The sequence below is a fragment of the Rhinolophus sinicus genome, linkage group LG10 (genome assembly GCF_036562045.2).
Source record: "Rhinolophus sinicus isolate RSC01 linkage group LG10, ASM3656204v1, whole genome shotgun sequence".
In the NCBI taxonomy this organism is placed as follows: Eukaryota; Metazoa; Chordata; class Mammalia; order Chiroptera; family Rhinolophidae; genus Rhinolophus; species Rhinolophus sinicus.
In genome coordinates this window covers 9,066,987-9,089,505 of record NC_133759.1, presented here as the reverse complement: position 1 = coordinate 9,089,505, position 22,519 = coordinate 9,066,987, and the positions used below count along the sequence as shown (strand labels likewise).

General features: G+C 41.8%; 1 protein-coding gene across 1 annotated transcript in view; it reads left to right on the top strand.

Moving 5' to 3' along the window:
• Positions 1 to 18,355, top strand: part of SACM1L (SAC1 like phosphatidylinositide phosphatase) — a 51,810-nt gene extending 33,455 nt beyond the window's left edge. Inside the window, exons 12-20 of the mRNA XM_019724057.2 lie at positions 4,609 to 4,688; positions 7,710 to 7,808; positions 9,463 to 9,601; positions 11,470 to 11,539; positions 11,653 to 11,725; positions 12,399 to 12,492; positions 12,610 to 12,702; positions 13,705 to 13,762; positions 16,497 to 18,355. Coding sequence (XP_019579616.1) covers positions 4,609 to 4,688; positions 7,710 to 7,808; positions 9,463 to 9,601; positions 11,470 to 11,539; positions 11,653 to 11,725; positions 12,399 to 12,492; positions 12,610 to 12,702; positions 13,705 to 13,762; positions 16,497 to 16,633 — 843 coding nt within the window. The 3' untranslated portion in view covers positions 16,634 to 18,355. The remainder of the gene's footprint in view (positions 1 to 4,608; positions 4,689 to 7,709; positions 7,809 to 9,462; positions 9,602 to 11,469; positions 11,540 to 11,652; positions 11,726 to 12,398; positions 12,493 to 12,609; positions 12,703 to 13,704; positions 13,763 to 16,496) is intronic.
• Positions 18,356 to 22,519: the final 4,164 nt, after the last annotated feature.

Here is a 22,519-nt window from a genome sequence, read left to right as displayed (position 1 = left end):
GTTATTGTGACTTTGTGTAGTTAGTTTGGAAATCATGAAGTATGAAACATCCAACATTGTTCTTTTCCAAAATTGTTTTGGCTATTTGGGGTTGCTTGAGCTTCCATATGAATTATAGGATGGGTTTTTCTATTTCTGCAAAAAAAAAAAAAGTTATTGGGATTTAAATTAATAGGGATTGCATTCAATCTGTAGATCACTTTGGGTAGTATTGTCATCTTAAAACTATTAAGCCTTTCAGTCTGTGAACACAAATGTTCTTACATTTATTTGTCATCTTTAGTTTCTTTCAGTAATGTTTTGTAGTTTTCAGTGTACAATTTTTTTCACATCCTTGATTAAATTTATTTCTGAGTATTTTGAAGCCTATTGTAAATTGAATTTTTAAAATTCTTTTTTGGATTGTTGTTAGTATATAGAAGTGCAACTGATTTTTGTATGCTGCAACATTGTTGAATTCGTTTATTGTTTTTCACAGCTTTTCATGGAATCTTGAGGATTTTCTATATATGAAATCATCTCATCTGAAGACAGAGATAATTTTACCGCTTCCTTTCCAATCTGGATACATTTTATTTTACTTATTTTTCTTGCCTGACTGCCATGCCTAGGACTTTTTGTACTATGTTGAAATGAAGTGGCTAGAGTGGCCATCTTGTCTTCTTCCTGATCTTAGAGGAAAAGCTTTCAGACTTTCATCACTTAAGTATGATGTTAGTTACAGGTTTTGCATGTGTGGCCTTTGTTATGTTGAAGAAGTTGCCTTCTATTCCTAGATCATTGAATTGAGTGCTTTTATCAAGAAACGGTATTGAATTTTGTCAAATACTTTATCTGCATTAGTTGAAATGATCATGTGTTTTTTCCCCTTTCATCTGTTAATGTCGTGTAGTACGTTAATTAATTTTTATATGTTGAGCCATTCTTGCATTCTGCGAATAAGTCCCAGTCTTGGTGTATAATATTTTTAATATGCTGGTGAATTTGGTTTGCCAATATTTTGTTGGGAATTTTTGCATCAATATTCATAAGAGATACTGATCTTTAGTTTTCTTTCTTTGTAGTGTTTTTGTCTGGTTTTGATATCAGGGTAGTCTGACCTCATAGAATGAGCTAGGAAGCCTTCCCTCTTCTTTAATTTTTTGGAAGAGTTTGAGGAAGATTGATGTTAATTCTTTATATTTTTGGTAGCAAATTTGTGAATCATCACAGTGAAGCAACCTGGTCCATGGCTTTTGTTACTGATTCAATCTCTTTATTATATATAGGTCTATTCAGATTTTCTATTTTTTCATGATTCCGTTTTGGTAGTGTGTGTTTTCTAGGAATTTGTCCATTTCATCTAGGCTATCAATTTGTTGACATACAGGTGTTCATAGCATTCTCTTATAATCCTTTTTATTTTTCCAAAATCGGTAATAATGTTCCTACTGTCATTCCTGATTTTAGTAATATGAGTCTTCCCTCATTTTTCCCTTGGTCATTAAGCTAAAAGTTTATTAGTTTTGTTGAGTTTTTTTCCAAAGGACCAACTTTGGTTTCATTTATTTTTCTCTATTGTTTTTCTGTTTCTTATTCTTGCTCTGCTTCAGTCTGTTTTTATTTCCTTCTCTTTGCTAGCTTTGAGTTTTGTTTGCTCTTCTTCTGGTTCCTTGAAGCGTAAAGTGAGATAATTGATTTAAGGTTTTATTTTTTAATTTGTGCGTTTACAGTTATAAATTTCCCTTAGTATTACTTTTGCTTTATTTCATAAGTTTTGGTATATTGCATTTTTGTTTTTATTTGCTTTAAGGTATTTTCTAATTTCTCTTGTGATTTCTTAACCCAATTGTTATTTAAGAGTGTGTTTAATTTTATGTATGAAATTTCTAGTTTTCCTTCTGTTATTGATTGTTAGTTTCATTCCATTATGATAAAAAAGATGCTTTGTATTATTTCAGTTACTTGAAATTTATTAAGACTTGTTTTGTGGCCTAACATATAATCTATCCTGGAGACTGTTCCATGAATACTTGAGAAAAATGTATATTCTGCTTTTGTTGGATAGAGTGTTCTATTGATGTCTGTTAGGGCTTTTAAGTATAATGGGCTATTGGTATTCAGATTCTCTGCTTTCTTACTAATTCTGCCTGGTTGTTCTATGCATCTATTGTTGAAAGTGAGCTATTGAAGTCTCCAGATATTAATATAGAATTATCTGTTTCTCCCTTTAATTCTTTCAGTGTTGCTTCATATATTTCAGGGGTCTGATGTTTGGTGCCTATATGTCTTGTTATAGTGTTTTGGTGAATTGAGTCTTATCACTATCACTAGACCAGCCCTGTGAGAAATGCTAAAGGAGTCCTTCAGGTTGAAATGAAAGGTTGCTACAAAGTAACTCTAGTCATATGGAGACATTAAGATTGCCAGTAAACATAAATACATAGGGAAGTCTAGTGACAATGATAATGAACTCCCTCAGCTTTTGTTTATCTAAGAATGTCTTAATTTCTCTCTCATTTTTGAAGGACAGTTTTGCCAGATATAGAATTCTTGGTTGACAGTTCCTTTCTTTCAGCATGTTATGTATATATATCATCTCGCTGCCTTCTGGCTTCTGAAGTTTCTGAAAAGAAATTGGCATATAATTCTATTGAGAATTTCCTGTATGTGACAAATCTCTTTTCTCCTGCTACTTTCAATAGCTCTCTGTATTTCAGTAGTTTGATTATAGTATGTTTAGTGTGGGTTTCTTTGGGTTTATCACACTTGGAGTTTGGTGCATATCTTGGATTTGAAGATTTATGTCTTCAAATTTGGGAATTTTTTCGGTCATTTTAAAAAAAAAAATAATTTCTCTGCCCCTTTCACTCTCTCCTCTTTCTTGGACTCCTATAATGAGTATATTGTCCACTTGATGGTTTACTGGAATTCCCCTATGCTCTGTTTACTTTTCTTCATTCTTTCCTCTTTCTACTTCTCAGACTTGATTATTTCATTTGTCCTTTCTTCAAGTTTGCTGATTCTTTTTTTCTTCCTTCTCAAATGTGCTCTTGAACTCCTCTAGAGAAATTTTAATTTCTGTTTTGTACTTTTCAGCTCCAGGCTTAGTTTGGTTCCTTTGAATAATTTCTGTTTCTTTGTTGATATTATCATTTTGTTCATATACTGTGTTGTTGATTTCCTTTAGTTTTTTGTCCTTCTTTTATTTTAGCGCTGAGTGTATTTAAGACAGTTGTTTTAAAACCTTTTTCTATTAAGGCTTCTACAGGGGTGGTTTGTCAGTTTATCCTTTTCCATTGAATGCGCCTTGTTTTCTTATTTTTTTGGTGTTGAAATTTGTGATTTTTTTGTTTTTGAAATTTGGGCATTGTATGGTTCTAATGTGGTAATTCTGGAAGTCAAATTCTCCTTTCCCATGGGTTTGCCGTCTTTTATTTTGTTTTTGTTTTGATTGTTGAAGGCTGTAGTAATCCATTTGTTTTGAGACTTCTCCAAACTATATTTGCAAAGACTATTCCTTGTTGTGTGTGTTCACTGAAGTCTATTCTTTTAGCTCATGTTCAGCTAATGTTTTGACAGAGATTTCCTTGAATGCCAGGAATTGAAACAGACAAAGAAAAAGAGAGAGAGAGAACAGTGTCAGCTCCCAGTCTCTGCAGATTAGTTCTATGCTGCAGTGGTCCTTCACTCATCAGCTACGCTTGCTCTGAGCCTAGGGGTCAGTCTGAGGTGAAGGCTTACGGTCTTCTCAGGACTTTTCTGAGCATGCATCTTGCCTGGGTATGCATGTGGCTTTCTACAATCCTCCTTAGAGGTGACTGCTTCTGAATGTCCTAGTTTCCCAAGAATATCACCCCAGCTTCTTCTGCAGGCTTTATAAGGTCTAATTTATGTCTGTCCCCAAAATCTCTTGCCCTAGGCATCTGTTGGTTTGTAGCCCTCTTGTTGCTCTTAGAGCAGGGGTGTCCAAAGTGCGGCCCGCGGGCCAACTGCGGCCCACTATCCATTGTTAATTGGCCCGCAGCAAATTCCAAAAATATGTTTAGTTTACTTAAATAAACCAGGTGAGGCAATACGTACTTCACCTCGAGTGAGTGGCCTGGCTGTTTGTGTATTGTACTGCATATGGCCCTTGGTAAAAAACGTTGAAAAAAGTTTGGACACCCCTGTCTTAGAGCATGTCCACCACTTTTCCTGCCTGTGTTCAGTTATGCAAAACAGATAAATGAGTCAGTCCTTCAGGTCAGAACAAAACATACACAATAATTTGCAAATAAGATCTGGTCTGCTCCCTCCAGTTTGGGGACGGGAGCTAAGAGCCTGGTTGCCACTGCTTAAGACTACAACCATCATTGTACTGGAAAGGGAGGTGGGGTAAGGGCAAGTAAAAATGTCACAAAACTGCCCTATGATTTTGAATATGGCTTTGTCTTGAGTGAGTGTTTGCTTGGTTGCTGTAAACCTTTGATTGTTTTTCAGAGCTCCTACAAAGTTGGTTCAGACAGCTTCAGTATTTTTGTGAGGGAACAAGAGCTTGGAGCTCCCTCGTCCACCATTTTGCTGATGTCACTCTCTTCTTTTAAATAACCTTAAAAGAAAACCATGGTGTTTTAAATTTTTTTACAGGTTAACCAGAAGGGCTCAGAGAAGCCGCTTGAACAGGCATTTGCAACAATGGTGTCTTCCTTGGGAAGTGGAATGATCAGGTACCTTACTAGAAATCTGTTGTAGGGCTTTTTAGATTACACGTGCGTTTGCATATATACACAAGTACACACATCTCACTAGACATATTACATTTCAGCTTCTTTGTTTAGTACTAGGTCAAAACATGAGGTAGACTTGAAACTTTCTCTAGTATAATTTCTAGGGCAGAATAACTTCTTAACAGTTGAGTTTTAGTTTGAATTTTGTAAAAGTTTAGTCCCTGGTTAAAATCCCCTCCTTGAGGCTTTGTGTCCCTGTGGCCAGTGGGTCACAAATTGCAGTTACTCGTGATTGCATGGTGTAGTCTCTGTGGTCCCAACCACCACATGAGCTGGAGCAATTTACTTTGGTTGGTGGCCTCTCCTATAAGGCACCAGGCAACAGTGGTAAAGTCTGTGTAGCCGTGTCAAAAGATAGGGGTTCCTAAAATATCAACAGTTGCCCTCTTTGGAACGTACAAGGTAATGAGTCAGCCCATTTGGAATTTTCTGCAGCAGGAAACGGGCAGGAAGTGGGGCTCTCCTCTGGTAGGAGTGGTCACAGGCCACTTGGAAACCTTTCCAAAGAAATAGTACTGGGTTGTTTAGGGAGACATTTTTTAACCTATGGAAAATTTTAAACATATACAAAAATAGAATGACATCATGAATCTTTGGGGAAGAATTTGTCCGTTTTGTCTAATTCAGAAGCTGTAGCAAATTCATCAGACCCTCACTCACCGCATGCCCATTTCTGCCTTCTCACAGTAGAACCTGCCCAAAGACACTTTGGAGGACTAGCGGCGGGATCCCTAACTGGGATGTGCCCCCGTATCCTCAGAGGAACTTACTTGGAATGTACCTCAGACTGAAAAATCAGAATCGGGGGGTTTGGAGTCCAGCGTGTATATTCTGGAAGAAGTTTGTGTGCTGGCTCCTATGTAGACCCCTGGTTAAGACCCTCTGCCCCAGAGGGGTTCCGGAGGTGTGCTCGCCTCCAGAGCTGTCTTGAGTCTGTAGCAGCAGCTGGCTTTGAGAATTTAAGGTGTAAGTCAGAGGCCACAGTTATGCCCTTGGTGTTCCAGGGAACTTGGAGGGCACCTGCTGCTAAAGAGTGAACACCCAAAGCCGTTGTTACTTCCCTTCTATGAGTTCTAAAGACCACCGGACAGAGCATGTTAAAAAGTATATTTAGATTTTTTCTTTTACTTAACAAACATATGTTGTAGCAGGGATAAAAGTCTGTTGGTGAAAGTGAAATTAAATGGTAGATTTATTGTTATCTTTTAGGTATTTAGAGGATATTCACTTTTACCGTGTTCCCCCGAAAATAAGACCCAGCCGGACAATCAGCCCTAATGTGTCTTTTGGAGCAAAAATTAATGTAAGACCCGGTCTTATATTTTTGCTCCAAAAGACATTAGAGCTGATTGTCCGGCTGGGTCTTATTTTTGGGGAAACACAGTAGTTTTTAGTTTATTGATTCACTTTTTAGTTTTTTTTAAACCATTATGACTTTTTGAGTAAATTGAATAAATTAAGTTGATGGATTGGTGAATGACCAGAAAGAGAAAAGTTATACAGTTGCACTTCTGGGCAGTGGTGGGACATATTAGCAATGGAAAGTTATGCTTTTGGAAACTACTAGATGGAATAGAGATGTGCAAGGTGATGTGTCTCTAAGGGTTTCTTCCTAGAACTTTGAAAGAAGTTGGGTTCAGCGTAAATTAATGTGTTTAAAATCATTATCAAAATGTAACTATGTAACTCAGAAGATAAAAATGCGATTTTATCAGGATATATGAACTTAAGAATCCAAGTGCATTTAGGTGCTAATGAGCTACTTAAATTCTTCAAACGAATCCAGAGCTATAACTTCTGGTCAAAGCACTCCAAAAGTAACTGTCCCACTCCCACTTTTAGTGGAGCTGTCATTGAAAACACTTCCCCCGTCTCAGTCTTCCCAGCACCTAACCTCTCAGTTGGCTCACCTCTATTTTCATGGCGATTTCTCATTTTGTTTCTAATTTCTCACCTGAGATAACCACTGAGGTGGTAGCAGCCCCTGCCTTGACCTGCTTAGAAGCCCACACCCTGCTGATGACCCTTCAGTCTGTTGCAGCCAAGGGAGTCACGCGAGAGCAGACACCTCCTCTGAAGGGTGCTCTGTAGACAGCATGATATGCTTCTGGTTGGCCCCCTCCTCTGTGACTCACTTTGACCCCTGAGGAGGAAGTTGGAAAGAAGTGGATAGATGAGAATCTTCACGTGTCCACAGTGTTCAGACTCTCCACATTCATTCTTCCTCCCTGGACTTCCAGGAGTTGGTTAATGATTTTTTCCCCCTCTCACGGGGCAGCATTTCTCAGCTCGTGGTAGGACACCGTCACTGTCCGATGTGTTCTGACACAGAGTCGTGCCTCTTAAATATTAGATAACTGAAAGCAACCCGTTACACAGTCACAGAAAAGAAAATTCTCTCTATCACATGTATGTGCGATGTATAGATAGATATTGGTAAAGGGGAATTTTTTGTTAGTATGGACAGTAACTAACCAGAGTGGCGACTGTCCTGCTTCTGATCTTCTCAGAACCCCTAGCAACCCTCCTTGGACTGAATCAAGTTTGACCGTTTAAATGGAGAAAAATAATAAAATGGGACCCTGTTCTTTGTACGTGGGGGCAGAGAAGAAAGTTCATGGTAGATCATCAGTTGGAAAAGGCTGCTTTCTGTTACATACATGGTTGCTGCACCTGAGCTCACTTCGCTAGCATTTGGCTGGGCTGCTTCCGTGGTCCTGCCTGAGGGCCTGTAGGAGAACCTGTGCGAGTGGAAGAGTGTGTGCGCGCATGGTTTTCCTGCCATCGAGAGTGCCCGTGAGGAGGTGGGCGTGTGTGTACAGTGGGAACACCCGGGGTGAGGGAGGCTGTGCTGTCCCAGGAAATCTGTGAGATAGAGAGGAGAATCAGTGATGATGGCAGTAGCAGTAGGAAGAAGATGAATAATCTTTGGTCAATTTTGAATATCTTTTCCTTTGGTAGATATGTTGCCTTCGACTTTCATAAGGAATGTAAAAATATGAGATGGGATCGACTAGGTATTTTATTGGATCAGGTGGCAGAAATGCAAGATGAATTAAGGTAAGCTATGTTATCTCCCTGTGGCGCTCGAAGGCAGGGGTCGTATTTAGTATGCATTATCTAGCAGACTTACAGGCACACTTCTCCAGGTCGATAGCATTTCTCTTTACTAGTATTTTTAGGTTTTTTTATTGGAAATATGAAGCTTTGTGATTTAAAACTATTTTAAAATTCTTAAAAATGGCCCATAACTAGATATTTTCATGTATTTATGATTAATAGCTTTCCCACATTTACAAATTTTTACATAATTGAAATTAGTTTACTACTGTTTTATATTCCGTTGTTTTCACTAAACATTCTCTTAAAATATTTTGTCCTTAGCCTCCCTAGTCTTTGTAGCGATCGTGTCTAATGGCTGTTCTGTGTTCTGCTGTGTCATCATGCAGCTTCAGTTCAGTGCTCTCCTTCATGTTGAGTATCTGCTTTCTTTCCTTTTCTCTTCTACCACGAAAGGTTGTGCTGCAGTGGATCACGCTGGGTACATATATTTTTACGTATGTAAATTATTTCCTAAAATCAATTTTTGAGAGTAGGATTAATGGATCAAAGGGCCTAAATATATTTATGGTGCTTCCTGTGTGTGTTTACTGTGTTATGTACTATGCTGGTTTGCAGGTCTACTGTACTTTGCATCTGTCACTCTTTATTAATTTAAAGCCAGAAGAAGGAATCTATAAACCGTTCCACCATTTTGTCCTATTAATTAATGCATATTATCTGGTGTTCATTGTACACTCTTCTAAGCATTTTATGTGCATTGTGCAGGAGCTCATCCAAACCTTAGAGCAGCCTGATGGTGGCGCTGTCAGCTCCATTTTGTAGACGAAAAACTCAAGGCTCGGAGAGATTAAGTTAATTATCTCACGTTACTCGGCTAGTCAGTTGCCTGAGGAGCTGAAGCTAGCAGACCAGTTGTTTGCATGCTCTTCACCTGCACACTGTGCATTGATGGATTTTCAGTGCATAGAACCACCTGAGAAGATGGTTAGAAATGAAGGGAACACACAGATGGCCACCAGGGCCGAGCCCAGTGCAGACAGCTGCTTGGTGGTTAAGGGGAGAAAGGGAAACTGATCTTTCAAATACTACCCTATCACACCTTATAAACTTTGTACTATTTGCATATAGTACCCATTTTAAGAAAAGATTTTGAAATATTTTTAATGCACAGTATCCAACCCTTACTTCGGAGATTTGTACTCAATTTATCTCAAGGCCAAGCACTTTCATTTTTAATGAACAACTGAGAGAATTCTGACATGGACAGTACAGCAACCATGCTTCGAGAAGTCCTGATATATGGGGCATAGGTGGAATAATTATGTTGAAGGAAAGCATCTCCTGGCCTTAGGGAAACGTGGTTGATGTCCATAGCAACCTTTGTAATACTCCCAGCTCTGCTTCTTCACCTCTCGGGTGGAACGATCTCTGCTGCCACAGTTGGTTTTTGGATGGGGGGCTCTTGCGTCTGTCATTGAAACTTCTTTTTGGTCTGTGGTCATCAGATACACCTGGACCATGCATTTCCTGTCTGATCTGTGAATTTACCGGTTTTATAATGTCACTGATGGGAGACCTGTGTTATAAGTGGTACGTCCTGAGTAGAGTTAACTGACTTTGGTATGAGAGTGTTTATACAAATATGTTTTAGTTATTTTCTAGTGGACGCTTCTGGCAACGTGGTGACAAGCCAGGAGGGCGTGTTCCGGAGCAACTGCATGGACTGTCTGGACAGGACCAACGTGATCCAGAGTCTGCTCGCGCGGCGCTCGCTGCAGGCCCAGCTGCAGGTGGTCTTCTCTGTCTTTTAGTAAAGAATAGAGCCAAAAATGAAAGAAACTTCATCTTTAAAAACCAGTCACAACAACAAAAAACCCCGCACACTGCCCCCAGCGTAACCCAGCTCTTCCTGTTTTTGTGTTTTGCCATCCACGGGTCTGCACGTGGTCCGTACACGTCTGCACAATTGTTAGTCTTGCCGTTTTCCTCTAGCATTATGCATCCTTGTAGTTTTTAAGTGTTGCATTGTTGTACTATAATAAGCCATTTAGGTTGCTACAGTTTTTGACTTATAAATAACACTGTAGAGGATATATTGGTATATATTATTAACTTGAATTATTTCCTTCAGGTTAATTCCTAGAAGTTCATTTAGTGGGTTAAAGAGAATATATGTATTATTTTCCAAGAGCGTCATGACAGTTTACACTGACACCAGCCAGCAATAAGTGAATCCATCTAATTGAACTCTTGCCAGCATTAGATACTTTTATTTAAAACTTTTTTTTTCTATTTTGATAGTACAGTGTAGTACCTCAAGGTTGTTTTCATTTGCGTCTCTTTTATTATTGGCAAAGGATATTAACTCCCAGGTAAAAAGCTTCTAACACAGCTTTCCTTTACCAGTAAGATTGTGCTGTTGATAAAAATAGACATATATTTTTTCTTCTGCTTATATTTGGAATTAAGGCTATGTAGAGCCCAAATTTCCATATCACGTTGGCATTTGTTATGAGGGGCAAACAAAATGCATCCCCAGTGGTTCCCCTAAATAATTAGTAAGCATCCAGCTTTTTTCATAACAGTTTTGGGGTCCCCGGGGAGGGATTATGGACGTAGAAATACCTCCTTTAGGATGCATTGTCCTTGAACCGTAACGTGGCACTGGAGCATTGTCTAGTTCATGTGGGACTGTGTCCTCCTCAGCCTGTTGGATTGACGTCAGCATACTTTTCAACAGCAACAATACTAGGATGGTTGTTTCCAAGGTGATTAACAAAAACCTGCTTAGCTTCTATAATCTAGACTGAACTGTTGTACATGCTAAGCACAGTATTCTAAAGCCTAACCAATTTCAGAGAGTCTTTGGGCAGGAGCCGCTCTAGCGTCAGTGCCAGCTAGTGTGGGACTCCAATTATGCCTGTCCCCTTCCAGTGAGGGCAGAGTTTCTCCCCAGCTGAGGCCATTGAGGGTGGGAATGCCCGCTCTGAGGTAGAGCGAGAGCGTGAGGTCGTCTGAGGTGAGGTGGTTCTGAGACGTTGAGGGTTCATGACAGAGGCCAAGGCAGGGGTTCCTGATCTGGTCAGTGAACCCAAAGGGGAGTCCGTGGGACGGGGACGGTGCCCAGGAAACCTCTGAGGTTATGTGCGAGGCGCTGTGCGGATGTGCCGTGTGGGGAGATAGAGAGGTAGCAGTCATCGATTCTCAGAGGGTCCCTGGGGTGGGCGTCAGTTTGGGGGTGGGGAAGGCTGGGGCTGTGACTTGTGAGGATGGTAGAGTAAAGGCAGCAGGAGCCTGGGGGATGGCAGGGAAGGAGGAAGCACTGCTGGAATCCTTCCCGAGCAAAAGCGCCCTTTGCCCCCCTTCCCCCCCGCCCCTCTCCCTGAGAGCAAACAGTCCTGCTGCTGTTCCTGGGGTGCTGGGGCTCAAGGGACAGGGGGCGCTGTGGAGGGGAAGGAGCCCTCAGACGGGCTTTGCAGCCTGGCTGGGGTGGGAGAGGGCTGGTCGGCTGGGAGGGAGCCCTGTGCACGAGGAACGCGTCTCCGTCTCCCGCCTGCAGCCAGGAACCACATAGTACGATTTGGGGACTGTCTGCTTCTCCTAAATCGTGTGTGCTGAAATGTTCTGTGCATAAACATGGGAGTGGTTCTTATTTCAGAGACTGGGAGTTTTGCATGTGGGGCAGAAGATTGAAGAACAAGATGAATTTGAGAAGATTTACAAAAATGGTAGGTAAATCAATAGAGGCAAAGTTACTCAAATTTTGAAATAAATTAATATTTTGGAATCACTCTCGTTGTCGTTTTAATCATTCTTAGCTGGTTTTCACTTTTTTCCACAGCCTGGGCTGACAACGCAAATGCTTGTGCCAAACAGTATGCAGGAACTGGTGCCTTGAAGACTGACTTTACCAGGCAAGCCCTGCTTTTAAAATAGCATTCTAGTTCAGCATTTGGGGTCACTGGGGCAGCTTTCAGACACCCGTGCCTGGGCCTCACTGCAGACGGGTCACGGCAGGGCACCGGGAAGGTTCTCAGCCTGACGGGGCAGGTGCAGCGAGTTGAGAAGCTGTGCTCTGACTCACCCCGGCAGGTTCAGCAGGTCTTGGGCAGGGCCTGAGGTGCTGCACCTCTAAAAAGCGCCCACCTGATTCTGACGCTGCTCTACTGCTCCTGGGGACACGCTGGGTGGTGAGAGGTCAGGGCATTCTGCACTTGTCACAAAAGCCGAGTTATATGTGGATTCCCTGGGAGCAAATAAGGTTTCTTAGGCTTTTGCTGTTTCATACCATGTAACCTGGACTGTGTGTTTCTCTCCTTATTTCTTGTCTTTGCAACTGGAACTGAGTGGTTTCCCTCTTTGTGCCTGCTTTGGTAGATAAAATTGTAGAAAGAAACTACTTATTTCTTGGACCTGCTAGTGGTTTCTTTGTGAGGTGTCTCCTTTATATTTTCAGGGTTGACTTTAAAAATCTTTGTAACTCCCTTTTCTCCCTGCTACGTTCTTATTGGCCACTTACTCTCACACTATAAAACTGAGGATTTAATATGCAAATCTGTAATTCAGGACTTAACCTTTTTTAACCAGAACCGGGAAGAGAACTCAGTTGGGACTTATAAAGGATGGTTGGAACTCACTAATACGGTATTACAAGAACAACTTTTCTGACGGATTTAGACAAGTGAGTTTGTATTTGATGCCAATTTTTGGTTATTGGGTGGGTGTACCTTTGCACTATTTCTTAGTAATGTAATCACCGGTGATTTGGGAGTTAATCGTTTTCTTCTTTCTGTTCTAGGATTCCATAGACTTATTTCTTGGGAACTATTCAGTGGATGAATTAGAATCTCACAGTCCTTTAAGTGTTCCAAGGGATTTGAAATTCCTGGCTGTAAGAAACCTTTATGTTTTCCATATTGTTAAGAAAGTATTGTGTCAGAAGGTGCAGATGGTGCCAGCTGCCCTTGATTTAAAACGTTATATGTTGTTCTGGTTGGAATATAAATACTTGAATTTCCTCAAGGAGAAGATCTGAGAGAGGAGTAAAATAACTTTGGAGCATTTGTTTTCTTTCACACATCCTTCTAATGGGAGAATACAAAAGCAGAGGGAGCATGGAAGGGTTCTCATTTCAGGAAGACTCCCCTCCCCTCACGTTCAGGGGCTGTTGGAGGCACACTTGTACCTGGAAGGCCAGGTACAGGCAGCCCTGGGAGACACTGCCGGCGTGGTTCCAGACCCCTGCAGTGAAGCATCAAATCAAGGGAGTGACAGGAGCTGTTTGGTTTCTCAGTGCCTAGAAAAGTTTACACTGTAGACTCCTGCGTGTGCAATAGCATTATGTTTCAAAAGATGATGTGCACACCTTAATTCAAAAATGCTTTATTTCTGAAAAATGCTGACCATCACCTGAGCCTGTTAGGAAAATGGCAGGGATAGACTTGTGTGACACAGGGTTGCCACACACCTTTAGTTTGAGCGCAGCAGGGTGGAGCGCAGCCAGCACACTGTGGCCCAACACCGCTCTCCTTTTCTGACTCTTCTGTTCACCAGACTTTGCAGGAGCCTCTCCGGGGCCCCAGGCCAGTGGGCAGAGTGGCCTGCAGTGGAAGCAGGGCCTGGCGCCCTGAGTCTCACCTGGGTGACCTCGCCCCACCTGGCTCCCCTTGGCTTCGAACAAAGTCCTGCTCTTCAGATCTTAGGACTCAGCCGATTTTAGATTTGGGCAATTGTGATTGAACTCCTAAATAATGATGTTTTGTCAAAAAAAGATACTTTGTATATTGGACTGCAGAAGAGTTTTATTCTTTTCAAGCACAGCACGCACTGACTTTGCAGCCACCGGCTAGGCTAGCGTTCTGAACTGATGTTTCTCTTCCATTCTCTCTTGCAGTTGCCTATCATCATGGTGGTTGCCTTCTCAATGTGCATTATCTGTCTGCTTATGGCCGGTAAGTCCGCTCGTATATCCCATTCTTATATTCATTTTCTAGAATGTTCAACTTCCTTGTACAGCATTTTCAGTGTTTGAGTCTACTCAACCGTTGATGTTTCCCATTTAAACTTAGTGAGCAAATGAGATTAGACCTTAGATGTGACCAGAAGAAAAATACATGCTCAGTAGCTTGAGAAATGTTTTGTTTTAGTTTTTTACTTAAGATTTAAAAATTGTTTTTCTCTTATTACCAAAGTAATGCATAGTAATTATAAAAAATACAGGTAGGCAAAAAAGAAAATATTATTTATAATTCTGCCTTCCAGAGATAAGAGAACTACCCATATTAACATGTTGGTGTTTTTATAAGTGTGTGTGATTTTTTTCAAAAGTGAGATATTTACATTTTTTTTGTAATCTTTTTTTTTCACTGAGCTATATAAACATTTTCCATGTTCTTTATTTCTAAGGACGGCAAAGCATTCCATTTATGGATGTATAACTTATTTAACCAACCACCTATTATTGGACAAATAAATGTTAATAGATTAATATATTACTTATTAAATTTTAATAGATTGAGAGCAAAGTTGCCTAAGAACTGAGCTAACAAGGTCTTCACTGGGTTTCTTTTTTTCTCTCACTATCTTCCTGTGTTATTCATTTAATGAGCACTAAGGTTCAAGTGTCTTCATTAAGTCATATTCTGTGCTCTGGGAATTGGGGTCTGTGAGGGGTCCAGCCTCAGGTTCTGGAAGAAGGGACACCCTCCCCTCTTCACCCTCAGTCCTGGGTTCCTTGGGCTGACATTGCTCAGCCTGTCTGAATCCCACCCAGCCCGCGGGCACCATTCAGAGGCTCCCTCACTGTTCCTTGTTCTCCCACACAGACGTCGTCTCCCCTTTCTGATTTCCAGGGCAGTCAGTCCCTGCTCCTCTCTTACAGCACTGTCCTCTTTTCACCTCACACGTGCCTGGGAATTTCCTTGTCAGAGGGGCTGTACCTCTTGCTGTCACTGACATACCCAGTGTGTTTCTCTCGGTGTGGTAGTGACATGCACCCTCCCTTGTGTTTCTCAGGGAGTCATCGACTTTCCGAGGGCAGAGACGTGTCTCACTCTCTGCTTTGTCTCCCGTGTCTGGGATGTAGTGTGTCCTCAGCAAGTTTACTGAGTTAAGGACTCTCGTTCCCACCCCACCGCCGCACTGACACTGCTGGCTGCTTGCGGGCAGCTCACACCTGCTCATCCCTGTACCCCCTGGAAGGAGCCGTCCTTCTGTCACTCTAGAGCACACATAGCAAACTTTTTCTGTAAACAGCCGGATGATAAATATTTTAGACTTTGCAAACTGCATATGGTTTCTGTTGCACGTTGTTGGTTTCTTTTTTACAACTCTTGAAAAATCTCAAATCCTTAGTTCACAGTGCAAAAACAGACTGAGGGTTCGAGGGCACAGGGGTCGCTGTGTGGCATGACTGGTCCTGGATGAGGTTTGGGGGCAGGAAGGCAGAGGCCGGGACTGGCCAGCTTGGGCTTCCAATGACCTCTCAGAGGACCGTGCCTGTTCTCTCTAAATTCCCTGCTTTGTTTCTTCAAAACGCGGGCCAGTGGCCGTTCCACTGTTGGTTTTGGTATTTTGATCTGCTTTGTGTATTCTGGCCATATACTCACATCTGCCTGCAGAACCTCTGGGGAGGCAGGAAAGCCAAGACTGTGTGCTGGGCCTGAACAGATGCACAGTTCCTTTGGGCATGTCCTCGGCTGGGCTTGTGAGGAGCTGCTTGTCTCCTTTGCCCAAGAGGAATTGTAAGACACAGAGGTGTGAAATTAGCAATTGTGTTTTTGAGTAAAAAAGAGATAGGCTGTGGATGGTAACTTCTCGTGTCAGTTAATTATTATGAAATAATGAGCTTTATGATGTTTAAATTTGATAATACCCGATTTCTAGCACCTCCTTTGGTTTTTAAGGGAATGGGAAATCTGCGGTGTGTCCTCTGACAGCTCGTTAGGACAGAGCCTACACCTCCGTTTTCTCTGCTGGCGAGCTCTCTTGCTGGCTGTGGGCCTCTGCACATTTCCCTGTCTACAGATGAGGCCAGTGCTCTTGCAGGAAAGACATGACAAGGTGTTCTGCTAGTCAAGGAGCAGAACAGAAATTGATCTTTGCTCACTGGCCTGCAGCCAACCGCAGGGTTGAGAAAATACACATCAGGAGAGTTGTGTTACATATGTTAATAAAAGTACGTTAGCGAGTTTATACTCTGGGCTTTAATGCATAACTTTTCTGAAGCCTGTATATTTTGTAAGATTATTTTTTGTGGAGGTATTTTGATAGTAGCTAATATCCATCATAGATAGGAGTATAAATTAAACTGCTGGTAATAGTTTCTTATAGTATTAAAGTGTATAATCTCTAAGTAATAATTATTATTTATGTGACAACGTGAAATGGTTTAGTCAGGTGCTTCTCCGAGTGTGGCCCCTGGACTAGCAGCGTCAACACCACCTGGGAACTTGTTGCAGATTCTCAGGCGTCAGGAACTCTGGGGTGGGGTCTGTGGAGGATTCTCATGCTCGCCAGAGTTGGAGAACTGCTGGTTTAAAACTTACATGAGAGGTTCTTGGGTTTTTCCTGTAGATGTGTTAGTCACCTTGATGTCATGATGTGCTAAACGGCCAAGAGTGATCCGGTATCAGTATAATGACTTTTCTTTATCAACTCTTTGTTTTTGTTTTTTTAAATCAACAGGTGACACTTGGACAGAAACACTGGCCTATGTGCTCTTCTGGGGAGTCGCAAGCATTGGAACATTTTTAATTATTCTTTACAATGGCAAAGATTTTGTCGATGCTCCCAGATTAGTCCAGAAAGAAAAGATAGACTGAATTTGTGTCTGTGGAAAGCGGCTTGGCTTGGAAGATTCCATCATGCAGAACTGGAATCTTTACTGACCCGCTTTCCACATCAGCCGGAGGTCCTTCTGAAGCCTTTATCCAAAAGCACATCTTGTGCTCTGTGTGGGGGTGACTTCACACTGATCTGGTGTTACTGCCGTAATGATCTCTTTACCGTTGGGATGGTCGTATTTATAAATTGAAGCTATTCTATAATTAAAACATAACCTGAATTCAGCTCACAGAATGGAGGGAATCTACTCATTGTCAGTTTAGTCATCTGCTGCAGAATAAGTAATATATATTTTAAAAAATCGAGCTTCTTTCATTATTTAAAACAGTAAAATTATTTTTCTAGCTCAGTTTCATTGTCGTTATGGAAGCAGTCACTGTTAGCAAGCATACTTTTCACACGGCTTTGAACTTTTCTTAAAAGTTTAATAATAAGCTAACTCTGCTGTGTTTATAATGTAAGCCTTCTACACACATCTAGTAGTTTGACAGAGCAGCCTGGGACGTCATGGGGCGGGGGTGGGAGGAGAGGGGAATGGGGTCTGGTGTTCCTTTGAAGTTTCAGTTGGGCTGCCGGATGAGTTCAGTCAGCCGGAACTGCTACCGTCAGAGCAGCAGTGTAAGTGTGATGAAAAAGTTCAGACATACTTTATCTTTTTTAAAAGTTGTAAATGAAATCAAAGAATGTAAAGTCTATCTCTTATGCTAATGGTCCAAAGCCGCCTCTGTTTTAAGCATTGCCCGCGTGCAAAATACCCTTAGTTGGTCAGCTCCTTCCTCCTGGGCATTTCGGTTTCTTTGGGGGTCATTCCTCGAGATAGGCAGGCCTCTGCGAGGCTCTTGTGCTGGATTCGACAGTGCACTTGGAGCCAGAAGCTGCTCACACATGCATGGCACTGTTGAGATGTTTGTCACTCTGTAAAGGTTTTTGTTAGCTATCAATAAGTGTCTAAAATTTAGTGCTTCCAGGAGTTATAGTTCTCCAAATCAAGGACCAACGTAAACTTTAATTTATGTGTAAAAACAAACATGAAAAATATGCTTTAGAAGCTGTGCATAGGTCTAAGTCAGACTGTATATTCAAGTTGTAATTATGAGGATTAAATATTAGAAAAGTATGTAAGGTAGTATAATTACCACTATCTTAAAACAGTTCAATTAAATACTGCTACAATATTTGTGTTGTGCTTGAAAATATGTACAGTTTTCTCAGTAATACCTTATGTTTTCCTTAAATATCTCTAAAAGCGCCTTTATTTCCGCATTACTTTTTTTTCAACATTATCTTTTATAAACATTAATAAGAATTGTTGCTTTTAGAAACTCTAAAGAAAATAATAGCTGGAAAACCCTCTGTAGCTTAAAATCAGTCATGAAAACTCACAATAGGGTAAGTAGTTGGATTACCTATTCTTAACATGTAAATCAGCCTAATTTGTTCCAAAGATAACTATTGAAACAGTCAGGCCCACTGTAGCATAGCGCTCAAGTGCTGCTGGGCATTTCGTGTAAGAACTTCATTTGAGCAACTACATCAGAGACCAAATCTGGACTGCTAACCGGCTGCTTTGCAGCGAGTGGACGGACGTAGGTGTGGGGAGTCGTAAGGTGTCGGTACTTCAGGGCCCTGCAGTGATTTTCTCTCTAAATTCATGTACTGTATATCTGTAAGTGAAAATAAACTATCACATTCTTTTCTAACCACTGTTGGCGTCATTCCTGTACTTCGTCTTGAAAGGAATGTTCATTTTTATTTTAGAATTTTAAATATACAAAACAATGCACGGTCATTATATTATAGAAAAAATAGACAATATAAGGAAACAAGAAAATTAATAGCTTCTGAAATCCTACTTTCCAGTTATGATCACTTCAGAAGTTGTGTTTATCCTAATTATTAGTTATAGATAAAACCAGGGAAATACTGAGTAAACTATAATGTCCATATAAAGATACCCCCTGTTTCCCCCACGTCCAGATTGTAATTTGTTTTTCAAAATGATACAGGTCTCACTGAAAAGTGGGACAGTATTACTAGTTAGAGAGTGTTCTCAGGCCGCTGGGAGGTGTCAGTGAGCCTGAGGGAAGTGCTGAAGTGAACACCTTGGCACTAGGAGACCCTGACCAGGGAGTGAGATGGCACTCCTTGGATGGCATCTGGGATAGGCATCCCCCTCAGGAACTGAGCACACCTGCCGTGCACTGCGTCCTGCTCGTCCCTGGTATCGGCCCGGGTGTCGGTCCTCTGCACGTGGCCACCCGCTGCTTCCTTCCCTGCACAGGGCTGACCAGTAGCTGTCAGCACACCTGCCCCGGGACCTCCCTTCCCTCCAATACACTCAGGTGTTCTGTCCCCTTCTTTCCACTGGGGGAGGAAAGATAAACTACCATGCTTCCCCCAAAATAAGACAACTGGACAATCAGCTCTAATGCGTCTTTTGGAGCAAAGACCAGGTCTTATATTATAAATATTAATATAATATATAATATCGGGTATAATATAATATTGGGTGTAGTAATAATATAATACAATATAATACTGGGTCTTATGTTAATTTTTGTTCCAAAAGATGCATTAGAGCTGATTGTCCGACTAGGTCTTATTTTTGGGGAAACGGTGTGCTTCTGACTTCCTGATTATGCTTCAGTATGCGTGAGATTTAGTAAGTGTCTTACTAAGTCATCTGTTTATGCTCTGAGTCTTTTATTTGTAGTCACAATGAAAAAGCTTTGTCCCATTCAGGATTCAGTGAGCAGGGGTGGGAGTGGGAGAGAGGGTTAGTGGTGGGGATAATCCCGAGTCATCTCACGCAAATCATCAGTCCTGATGGAATCAGATTTACTTTCTGTGTCAGGACGGGTTGTCTGAACGTGACAAAGCCCCAATAAGGGGGAAAGGAGAAATGTAGGGTGTGTATGTGGTGGGGAGGGTTGTTGCAGAAAGGGGCTTAAACAAATGCGGGTTTTTCGGTTTCTTCCTCCAACTTGCCAAAGAGTCCTGATGTCAGAAGAAATTATCCTAATACCGATAAATCTTTAAAATATGTTCCTTGCCACATAGACCTGTCCAACATGGCAGCTTGGTTCACCAAAGCCAGAAAGATGGAAGTCACATCCTAATCTCAGACGTGTCCTATTCTGTGCCTCAGAAACATGTCACTAGATCCAGATCAAGGAGAGAAGGGGGTGGGGGTGGGGTCACCCAGGGCTGTGAAGACAGGAAGTGGGGATCTCTGGGGACCATCTTTAGACGTCTGCTACCACAGCCAGTAAGGAGAGAGACACAGGCGTGATGCAGAGCTAACACTAGAGGGGATCAGGTGGCGCCTGTAGGTGCTGAGGCTCGGACCCAGGTGTTCTGTGGTTGTCAAAGGCTGCGTAGCAAATGAGCCCCAAAGTGGCAGAGGACAGTGGTAACTTGTTTTGCTCACAAAGCCCTGCAGTTTGGGTGCGGCCTAGGAGGCACCAGGCATCTGTGTTCCTCCTGACATCCGTTGTGTGGCCCCAGGCTGTGGCCTGGAATCATCAGGAGCTTGCTCGCTCACCTGTGAGAGGAGGAAGTGAAGAGAAGACTCGGAAGCAGGAGCAGTGTTGGGGGTGAAGTGAGAGACACAGTAAGTGTGCAAGGCGGTCCCCATCCAGGGCAGCTCCAAGGGTCCCCTGAGCCTGGGCACAGCCATGCTGCCGTCGCCCTCAGCCTCCTTCCCTCTGGAAGAAGTCTGCCTGGAAAGGCCTCGCTGAAGTTCGATACCCAGGCCCCATCCAAAGCTTCACTGCTTCCCTCTTTATGTTTTTTTGGGGGCTGTAACAATCGGGGAGCGCAGAACCTGACCTTTGAAGCCCCATGTTCTTCCCAGTGCCACCCTACATCTCACCAGGGAGGTCACCTGCCTTACTTTTTTCTTCACATTTCCTTGCATTTCTTCCTAGCTTAGCACCTATCTGTATCCCTAGGTAAGTGCACTGTTTACTTGTGCGTGTTTTTGAGTTTATAAAAGTGGCACCATTCTGTGTGTATCCTGCAGCTTGCCGTTTTCACTCAGCTTTGTGTTTCTAAGATCCGTCCATGTTGATGGTTATGGCTGTCGTCTGTTCCTGTTAACTGTGGTTTATGTTGAATGGGCAGTTGTTACAGCTTCTGTATGCACTTGGGCTTATCGGTGACGGCCTCACAATTCACTATCCGTCCTCACGCGGAGGGACATTTTGGCTGTTTGGTTGTTAGCTGTAGTACTCAGCTCTGCTTGTGAGCACTCCCCCTGTACCCCAGCTCACACAGGAAGTGCCTCTCCCTGGCCTATGCCCCTAGCAGAAGTATGAGGCTGAAATACACAAGATAACATGAAGTGGGTTCTAAATTGGTTGTGCCATTTATATTGCTAGCAGGGCCGCGTTATCACCAACGCGAGGCGTGGCAGACTTCCTAATTTTTTAATCCAGTTGGTGTGACATGGTGTCTTATGCCGGCGTTTCTCTGGTCGCCGATGGGATGGAGCATCTTTCCTTTTTCGGTCGTCAATGTTTCCTGTTCTGTGCCTGTTGAGGTCTTTTTGCCTGTTTCTATTAGATTGTTTGTCTTTATTAATTTGTTGAAATTCTTTATATTCTGCAGAATAATTCTTTGTTGATGATAGGTACTACATATATCTTCTCCCAGTTTGTGGCTTGTCTTTGCATTTTCTTGTGGTGACTTTTTTTTCAATTACAGTTGACATTCAGTATTGTTTTACATGATTTTCAGGTTACAGCATAGTGGTTAGACATTTATGTAATTTATGCAGTGATTCCCCGGTAAGTCTAGTACCCACCTGGCACTATACATAGTTATTGCAATATTATTGACTATATTCCCTAGGCTGTACTTTACATCCCTGTGACTATTTTGTAACTACCAATTTGTACTTCTTAATCCCTTCACTTTTTTCACCCAGCTCCCAACCCCCTTCCCATCTGGCACCCATGAGTTTGTTCTTTGTATCTATGAGTCTGTTTTGTTTATTTATTTATTATGTTCTTTAGATTCCACATATAAATGAGATCATATGGTATTTGTCTTTCTCTGTCTGACTTATTTCATTTAGCATGATACCCTCTAGGTGCATCCATGTGGTCACAAATGGTAAGATTTTTTTTTTTATGGCCGAGTAATCTATATTATATATGCACCAATCTTCTTTATCCGGTCATCTATTGATGGACACTTAGGTTGCTTTTATATCTTGTCTATTGTAAATGGTGCTGCAGTGAACATATATCTTTTTGAATTAGTGTTTTGGATTGCTTTGCATAGATACCAGAAGTGGAATTCCTAGGTCATAAAGTAGTTCTATTTTTAATTTTTTGAGAAACCTCCAAACTGTTTTCCATAGTGGTTGCATCTTGTGGTGACTTTTGATGAAAGGAATGTATAATTTCAGGGGTGTTGAATTTACCAAAATTTTCCCAGCACCTTTTGTGCCTGGGTCAGACCACAGTGCTCGACTCCAAGAGATACCTTTCCACAGTTCTGCCTTATTCCCCTTTTAGGCCTTTTCACACCCTATGGAGTGAAGAGAAGGGTCTGTTTCAATCCAGATATGTCAGATTATGCAGTGGTAACAAATGATCCCCAAATCTCAATGGCTTAAAAAAAGTGAAGGTTTCTTTCTTAGTCCATCCGCGTATCCTTGAAGGGTTGTCTGCAGCTCTGCTCCATGACACCTGCATCCTGGGACCCAGAGTGATGGAGCAGCTCCTCTCTGGCAGAAATAAAAAGGGAGATGTTTCTGCTTGAAAGTAACAGCCTGTTCTATCCACATTTCACTGGTCTAAGTAAGTTGCTTGGCCAAACATGAAGTAATCGGGGTGGGAGAATGCAGTGTAAGA